Source organism: Hydra vulgaris, chromosome 05 (assembly GCF_038396675.1).
Source record: "Hydra vulgaris chromosome 05, alternate assembly HydraT2T_AEP".
NCBI classification, from domain to species: domain Eukaryota; kingdom Metazoa; phylum Cnidaria; class Hydrozoa; order Anthoathecata; family Hydridae; genus Hydra; species Hydra vulgaris.
In genome coordinates, this window is record NC_088924.1 from 1,983,622 (window position 1) to 1,993,678 (window position 10,057).

At 34.4% G+C, this 10,057-nt stretch overlaps 1 protein-coding gene across 1 annotated transcript; it reads left to right on the forward strand.

Moving 5' to 3' along the window:
• Window positions 1-1,343: 1,343 nt before the first annotated feature.
• Window positions 1,344-4,049, forward strand: LOC136080102 (zinc finger MYM-type protein 1-like). The gene has a single exon (XM_065796710.1). The coding sequence runs from the start codon at window positions 1,344-1,346 to the stop codon at window positions 4,047-4,049; it is 2,706 nt and encodes a 901-aa protein (XP_065652782.1).
• Window positions 4,050-10,057: the final 6,008 nt, after the last annotated feature.

The window sequence follows — 10,057 nt, forward strand, 5'->3', positions numbered from 1 at the left end:
TCTCAATTTCATTTGAAATAAGGCACTTTTTCAATTTAAATTAAGGCATCTTTAAAGAAGGTTACAACGTTTAATGACCATATTTCTGCCTGACCCGAGTAGGAGATTAAATTTCTTCTGAAGTAGGCTGTACGAAGTTGTAGTTTATAAATTTGTTTAAATTAAGAAAATGTTCTTGTAAGTCACTTGAAGCTGCCTCATTTCCATATGATTTCTCTGTAGTAATTCTTTTAAAAAAAGTTTAAAAAAAAAGTTATAACTATCCACAACCATATCTACGAATCTTGTTCCTTAAAGATTTTTAAAATTCATAAACATGTTTTTTAAAAATAAAGTAATTAAAATAAAAATTAACAAAAAAATTACCTGCAAAATATGTATATATATATATATATATATATATATATATACATATATATATATATATATATATATATATATATATATATATATATATATATATATATATATATATATATATATATATATATATATATATATATATATATATATATATATATATATATGTCTACACATATTCATGTATATATGTATATATCATGCAGACATGCATTTGTATATATGTATACCATTTCAAAAATTTTTTCAATGTATTTGTATATATGTATACCATTTCAAAACATTAGACCATTTCAAAATTGTATATAAAAAAAATAATTTTTAAACTTTATTTGCGCTACCCTTTGATTTGATGTGGTTTGTGGTCAGGAAAATTAGTTCAAAATTGCAAACTTAAATAATGTGTTTTAGGGACAGCTCAATTAACTTTACTCTTAAAAGGTCGCTATTATTTTGAAAAAAGAAGTTTTTTCAAAAGTATGTCATGTTGGGTCTTAAAAGTAGCAAAATAATATAAAAATAAAATAATATAAAAATAACTTCGTGACATAAATTTTTTAATTAAATAGGTTTTATAAGAGAATGCTTTTAAAACATTCGTTGATGTAAAAACCTTTTAAAGGAAAAACAATTATATTAGTGAATGATTTTAAAGCACTCTCTTATAAAACCTATTTGATTAGAAAATTTATATGTCACGAAGTTAATTTTTTAGCGTGTATTTAAAAAACTAATAGTTGTGCGGACATAGATGGAAACATAAATAAACTTGAATGTTCTCAAACATTAAAACATCAAAATTTTTTTTTATTTTATTTTATTTTATGATCACTTCCGTTACCGCAGAAAATTACAGCATTGCTCATTCGTTTACAAAATTAAAATAAAAAATGAAAAGGAGCGGCCTGAGCGGTTGGGACAAAATGCAAAAAAAGAAGAAGAATGAGATTCAATTAAATGAATTATTGAACAAAAATAAAAAAATGACTGAGTTTTGTAATACTGCAAGTAGTGTCTCGGTATCAGCTACAGCGAGAGCGAGTTCAAATTCACTAACTATGTCAATAATGTCAGCACCAGTTCCAGGTAGTGCTAATAGTGTCCCTGCAGACTCAGCTACAGCGAGTTCAAACTCATTAATGTCAGCACCAGTTCCAGATTGTTCAGCAAGTTCAAACTCGTTTATGTCAGCACCAGTTCCAGATAGTTCAGCGAGTTCAAACTCATTTATGTCAGGACCAGTTCCAGGTAATTCTAATAGTGTCTCAGCAGACTCAGCTACAGCGAGTTCAAACTCATTTATGTCAGCACCAGTTCCAGGTAGTTCAGCGAGTTTAAACTCACTAACTATGTCAGCACCAGTTCCAGGTAATTCAAATAGTGTCTCAGCAGACTCAGCTACAGCAAGTTCAAGCGTCTCAACTATCTCAGCAGTGTTACCCCTGGCTCTGACGACCCACACTGTCAACACCGATGTGGCTGAGTGGATTATAACCAACGACCTGCGTGAGTATTTCAGCAAAAGTGCAGATGGGTTTTTATCATGCCAACATATGGATAGCGATTTTAAATTATCTACTAAAGTACTGCCTGGTGACACTTTTAAGTTTAAACGACAGTGTACAAAGTCCCTTTTTTTCCGGGAAAAAGTGAATGGTGAGAAAATTAAGAGAGACTGGATTTGCTATTCCCCATCAACTAGTAAGGTTTTCTGCGCCCATTGTAAATTATTTAATTCAAAATGTGGAATTGGAGCATCTGCTTTGATGTCATCAGGATACGATGATTGGAAACACGCTGCAAGAGACTTAGCTCGCCATGAAACAAGTGAAACCCACATTCAATCAATTGAAACCCTTTTAACACGTAGGAAAGCTGGAGAGCACATTAGTAAGAGGCTCACAGAGCAATTTGAATCAGAGAAAAAGTACTGGAATGACATACTGTTGCGTATTCTTACCGTAATCAAAATGTTAGCATCGCGTGGGTTGTCATTCCGTGGCAGTAACGAAATTGTGGGTTCTGTCCACAATGGCAATTATTTAGGCTGCTTAGAGCTAGTGGCTGAGTTTGACCCATTGCTTGCAGAACATATTCAGAAAAGAGCGAACAAAGGCCGAGGTCATGTGTCATATCTGTCATCAACTATATGTGATGAATTTATTCATGTGTTAAGTCGTGACGTTTTGGACCACATTTTAACTGAGATTAAAGAAGCAAAATACTTTGCAGTTAGTGTTGACTCAACACCAGATATTTCACATGTAGATCAGCTTACCATTATATTCCGTTACATGACTTCTAAAGGACCAGTTGAACGTTTTGTGACATTTATCCCTATAGAAGAGCACACTGGGGAAGGATTAGCAACAAAGTTACTTGATTTTATGGAAAATACTGGCATTTCAATAAAAGACTGCCGAGGTCAATCCTACGATAATGCTGCCAACATGAATGGCCGTTTCAATGGCATGCAAGCAAAAATAAAAGAACATAATAACTTAGCTGAATACATACCATGTTGTGCTCATTCGCTTAACCTTGTTGGTCAATGTGCTGTAGGATGTTGTTCTGAGGCTGTAACGTTTTTTGACTTTGTAAATAAGCTGTTTGTATTTTTTTCTGCCTCCACCTCTCGTTGGAATCGTTTGATGGCAGTTTTAAAGCCACTTAATATGCCTACCTTAAAAAGGTTATCTGATACCAGATGGTCAGCACATTATGATGCTGTACACTCCCTCCAGGTTGGCTATACGCAAGTGAAGTCTACACTGGATATCATGTGTCAAGATATGTCCCAAAAGCCAGAAACACGACTTGAAGCCGCAGGATTGAAAGATATAATGAGTCATCATGAAACAGGTATCCTAGTTCAATTGTGGTCAAAAATTCTGAATAGGTTCAATTTAACTAGCAAGTACTTACAAGGGGCAGACATGGATCTCAACACCGCTACGGAACTGCTTCGTTCTTTGGGTGATTTTGTTCATTCTCTTCGGAGCCAGTTCACAGCATTTGAAAAAGAAGGAAAGGATCTGGGTACCGATTCGTACAAAGGTGAATCAAGGCGAAAGCGCAAGAGGAACCAGAGATGGGATTATGGTGACTCAGAAGATCTAGAGTTATCCCCTTCTGATAAGTTTAAAGTTCAGTGTTTTTTGCCTATAGTTGATCAATTGTTAGTTGCTCTTAAACAGAGGGCTAATGCATATGATACAGTCAGCAAAAGGTTTGGTTTTCTTAAAAATCTACAATCTTTGTCCAATGATGGTATGAGAGATCATGTTTCATTTGTATGTGAAACATATTTTGAAGATGTTGAACCTAACTGTCATCGTGAATTTATTCACTTCACTTCTCTGTTTGCCAAATTGTCACCGCCCAATGAAACTGATTGTGTTGAACTGCAAATGTACACCTTTCTAGTTAAGAATAGTTTGACCGATACCTTTGTGAATGTCTACACTGTGTTGAGAATTTATTCGTCTCTTATGATCACAAACTGTACTGGAGAAAGATCTTTTTCAGTCCTTAAAAGAGTTAAGAATGAACTTAGATCAACAATGGGACAACCTCGCTTATATGATTTGGCTTTATTATGCATTGAAAGTGACATAGTTAGATCAAGAGATTTCACAGTAGTGATCAAGAAGTTTGCTTCAAAAAAGGCCAGAAAAGTCAATATATAAAAAACTATTTTAAAGTTAATTTAAATTAATTACTAAATAGTACATAAACTATGCTACAATTTATATTTATTGTTTTTTTTTTTATACTTTCAAAAGAAAAATATATGAAGATTCTAGCTTCAGCTAAATATTTGACACCATCAACAATACTAAAAATGATATATGTTTGCCTATATTGCTAAATGCTATCCTATTCCAATATAACTTAAATATTGTTATTGGTGCTTTTGTAATGTTAGACTGTACTAAGGGTATACATGTACTTCACTTCTCTGTTTGACCTTTGCCAAATTGTCACCGCCCAATGATCTATATCCTGGAAAACATATGAAAAAATATTTACATGATAAAACAACAATACAATACCTTAAGAATTTGTCAGTGCACAGTAATAAACATTGAGTTAAAGAATGAATTTTTGTGTATTTGAAATATTGTTTATTTTTATTTTTTTAATTTTTTCATTTAAATACCAATATTATTGGTATTTTCTTCCTTTATTGGAGGTGAACACATTATCAATTTGATACACGTACTCCACTGTCTCAATAGTAAATATACCTACAGCTCAGCAGTTGCTTTCTTAAGTCATGATTCAAGACCTTTTGTCAGTTTACATATATATGGGTGTCTGGGCCAAAGGGGTGTAGCTGTACCTAACCAGTTGGTAAAAAATTATTAAAAAAATGCTCTAAAACATACCTAGATTGTGTCCTTTTATTAGCAAGATTGAAAAAAAAAATTCTGGGGGCAGCTGCCCCCCTGACCCTCCTACTTGGGGGGTCTGGGGGCTCCCCAAACCCCCCCCCCTCCCCCCGCCGGCTGGGGGCCTCCGGCCCACTGACCCCCGGGTTTAGCCTCGCTAACGCTTGGCATTTTTACCTTACCGCCACATTAGGCCCTCCGATACTTACAGCCCCAGGCCTAAAAATGTCCTAATCCGGCTCTGCCGAAAAGTAAACTTAATTGAGCTGTTACTAAATACTGGAATAATGCTTTGAAACTTTAATTATTTAAGTTTTTTGATCAATGAACACATTTAAACATCTAGCCACTTACTTATTAAAAAATAATTTATTTGAACTGGACTAATACACATATACATATATATTAATTTGTGTATACATATATACATATATATATATATATATATATATATATATATATATATATATATATATATACATATATATAAATACATACATATATATATATATACATATATATGTATGTATATATATACATACATATATGTATATATATATATATATATATATATATATATATATATATATATATATATATATATATATATATATATATATATATATATATATATATATATATATATATATATATATATATATATATATATATATATATATATATGTACTAGTGATGTGCGAAACTAAGATTTTAAGTTCGAAACGAAACTAAGCCACTTTCGTTCGAATTCGGTTCGATTCGAAAGTACGCTGCACTGATATTGAAATTTGGTATTTAAATAGTAATACTTTATAGTGTGTGACAGAACACAGAACAGAAATGAAATATTATACATTTTATATTTAATAAATAATCATATCGCAGTTTTATAATGTAAACATAATACTAAGCAACACAGACTAGACTCTAGAGTCAAATAAAAGTGAATGAAATCAAATGAGACTAGTATCATACAATACAATTACAATGTGTAATAATTCAAGTTTAAAAAAATCTTGCAATGCAGTGCATAGAATAAAGACTAGGACTAGTATGATATTTACAGTTATAGTTTAACAGATAATACAATACAAGTAAAAGTACAAAGCTATAATGAATGCAAATGCTATACAGTTATGTAAAGTAGTAGTACATGCATAGGCAATTGTTCCAGAAAGTCTGAGAACTTAATCTACAGTGTACTGTACTGACTGTGGCTGGCAGGGTTGTCTGGCTTCGGTACGCTACTGCTATGTGCTATACTTCAAATTTTCGTGAATAAAAGTTAGTTCAGCCACATGCTCAGAGAGTAGATTACATCGCCTTCTTGTAGCAATGTTACCAGACGTCGAGTTCAATCTCTCCGAATTTACAGAAGTTGCTGGAATAGCCAATAGTATCCTTGCTATTCTTGAGAGTTTTGGCAGACGGTGATGATTAACTTTCCACCAATCAAGTATATTGGCGTTCCTTCCAATAGTAGGTTCAATCATTTACATTCTGACCTCCTCTTGCACAGAAGCTGCATCATCAACTGGCAGCATCCTATTCGCAGTTGCTGTTGTAATCATGCTGTCGAAGTCAGCCCATAAACTACTTGGCTTGGAGGCTGCAGCTGATGTCCGATCAGGACTTGAACCAGGACCAGCACTTCCAAAAGCAGGAGCGAGAGCACTAGCACTAGCAGATGTTCCTACAAAGTATTATATGATATAAATAGATGTAAAACTAAAATAGCAAACAGAAATGAAAACCTATGCATTATTGTTTTATTATTCATCTGTAATTAAATTAAACCACAATGCTGTAAATCTGAAAGTTAAATCTGAACTGCAGGCCAATACCATTACCATCAAGTCTTAATCTGTGTTAATCACGTAACATAAAACGTAATAGTTTTGGAATTGTACCTTGAATTAAGTTCGTGTCATGATTGCTTAAGGCACAATGTCCACCTTCACCAACACCAGTACCGTCAAGAGATCGGAATTCCTTAGAGTACTGATTAAAACTGTCTACAACAGTAGGTTGCTGTTGTTCAAAGAAAAAGATGGATTTGTAGCGTGGATCAAGAAATGTACATGCTGCATCAGGCAAAGCTGATATGAATTGCGGAAATCGTCGGTCTAGTTTTAACTTTAATTTTTGAGCAAAAGGTACACCACAACCCTTATGTGAAGGATCATTGATGAGTCGCTGCAATTGCTGATTTATGCCATGCAAAGCCGGAATTTTCATTGACAACGTTGGGTAGTTTTTGACACATAATTCTCTACTTGCTTGTTCAAATGGAGCAAGAATTGTGTGATAGCCTCCAGCAAGCTTCCAGTCTGCATTAGTCAAGTTATCAATTTTTTCACTTATTGCTAGCTCTACAGATATAGCATCTTTTTCTTCGCATAATCTCTTCAGCATAAAGTAATCCGACTTCCACCTAGTAGCAACATTGATTATCAGTTCTCGTTCTACCTTTCCTTATTGCTTCTGCTCTCTGTGCAAATTCTGTTTGACACAATACGACGGCTTTTGGAAAGGACAGTCTGCATTCCACCAATTTCACTCACGGCATCATTGATGGTTAATTGTAAAGTGTGATCAAAACAAGAAAGATCATAAAATGATTGTGAGAGATTCATGGCGCTTTTCATATTTCTGCCATTATCACGCAACGCATAAATTGGAACATTCCGAGGAAGCTCCCAATTATCAATAGTCTTGTCTAAAGATTCAAGAGTGCTTTCTCCGGTATGTTCTCCTGGAAACGGCTTGTTTTCTAATGCAAATGTCTTTAGCTCAAATTCAGGGCTTACATATGACAGATAGAAATAAATAAATGGATCTTACGCCCTCGAAGTCCACAGGTCAGTCGTGAATAAATATAAAGGAATATCTTCAAAATCTCGATATATTTCATTAGCGGTTTTCTGTTTTACACTACAATATAACTCAGGTACAACTGATCTTGAAAATGTAGTTCTGCTTAGCACCAGATATTTTGGTTCCATTAATTTCATCAGTTCTTTGAATCCTCTGCCTTCTACAAAGTCGTATGGCGACATGTCTAGAGCAAGCATGCGAAAAACCGAATTCGTTATAGCGATGGCATTTGGATGACTTGACGACCAATGTGCTTTCTTATTAAAAAGGTCATCAACTTTACTTTGCTTCTTTTTTTCATTTTTCAGTTCTTGTTCTGCAAGTTTTCTTTTACAATTCTCTTCATTTTTTGCTACACACTCTTTATGCGCTTTCGGATGAGCAGCAGGTAAGTGAGCATAAAGACCTGTTGTTGCTCCAGTTGGACACTGAACAGGTAACTTGCATGTTCCTATTTTGCAAATGCCTATAATTTTATTGCCATTCGTTTTTTGTCTACTAAAAAATTCCCAGACAATACTTCGACAATTACCATCGTTACTATCCGCCATTGTGGAACTGTATAACTTTTTTCTTTCACTTTTAAACGATAAAATTCGATCAACTTTGGGTTCGCTTCGAAACAAAGATACTATACTTCGAAAATTCGAATTGTTCGAAACTAAAAAAAAAGTTCGTTTCGAAACTAAACTAAAAGTCGGTTTCTAATTTGCAATTGAAGTTTCGAATTTCGCACATCACTAATATGTACATATATGTATATATATATATGTACATATATGCATATGAACATATATATATATATATATATATATATATATATATATATATATATACATCGTGCTGCATTTTTTCAATTTAGAGAAATAACTACGTAACTGTTTAGAGACAAAGTTCTTCAAGTTTTATTCATCACAAAGTTCATTATTTGTACACGAAAATTAATAAATTAATCAAAAGTATCAAAAAAGTTGATTTCCTACTGGACAAAACAAGTGCAACTCAACAAAATGTTGACCAAGCTGTATTTCACTATCAATATTTCGTGGCGAATCCTTTATTGTCGATCACAGCCTTGCATTTTCGAGGCATAGATTTGATCAGGTGAACAATGAGACTTTGTGGAATCGCTGCCCAGGCCTTGACAGGTTCTCGATAGGGTTGAGATCCGGAGATTGAGGCGGCCAATCCATCACCGACAGGTGGTTGTCTTGAAACCACTGCTTGACTACTTTTGCAGTGTGTTTCGGATCGTTGTCTTGCTGAGAAACCCATTTTATTGGCATATTCCATTCAGCATGAGGTAACATAACATCTTTCAGGATATTTTTATACATGAAACGGTCCATTATTCCATCGCTTCGGCGTATTGGACCTAGACCGTTAGCAGAAAAACACCCCCAGACCATAACACTGCCTCCACCATGCTTCACGGTCTTATGGCAGTAACGTAAATTGAGGCGTTTTCCGGCCGGTCGACGTACACGGCAAATGCCATCGCTCCCAATGATGTTGAACTTCGATTCATCACTGAACAGGACAGTTCGCCATTTCTGCACATTCCAGTCAATATGAGATGTAGCAAACAGGAGTCTTTTCTTCTGGTTTTTTAGTGAAATCAGAGGTTTATTTGCAGGGCGTCGAGAAAATAATCCGGCTTCAACAGCACGTCGTCTGATTGTTCGGTGCAATACAGGCAGCTCTAATTGTTTTTGTATCTCGACTGATGATATCCAGGGATCCTTCTTGACGGATCTGACGATCATAGAATCCTCTTTAGAAGTGGTGGAACGCGGTCTTCCACCTTTGTTATCTGCTGCCAACTTCCTCGTAGAACGATATTTGGAACATAGTCTTGATACGGTCCATTTTTTCACGCGATATTTATCACAAATACTTTTTTGTGACATTCCACTTACGTAATCGCCAATAATTTTCTTTCTTAGTTCCAATCCAAGACTGTCGGGAGCCATTTTTGCACTTGAAGTCATAAAAATAATAAAAATAAATAATCACGCTTCTCAAGGCTTACCGTGTTACATTTACCTTGTAATGATACAATAATGCTCTGTGGAACACAACGTCTTGGTTATATGTGAACTGTATTGATGTAATGAAACACTTGTTGTATTTCACTTCTTGTATTGATGTTCTTTGATAAAACACTTTGATAAAACTCACTTCGATAAACTGCCTTGATAATACTGACTGATTGACTTCCATATACTGACTGAATTACATGTCGATTTACATGTATCATATATAGTAAAATGAACCTGTGTGAACCTGTTCTGAAAGATTCTAGAAGCTTCTTTTCGATGCTTCTGGGAGCTTCTGGATGCGTCTGGTTGCTTCTGAATGTTTCTGGATATTTCTGGATGCTACTGGATGCTTCCAGATGCTTCTTCTGGAACTTCTGGAAGCTT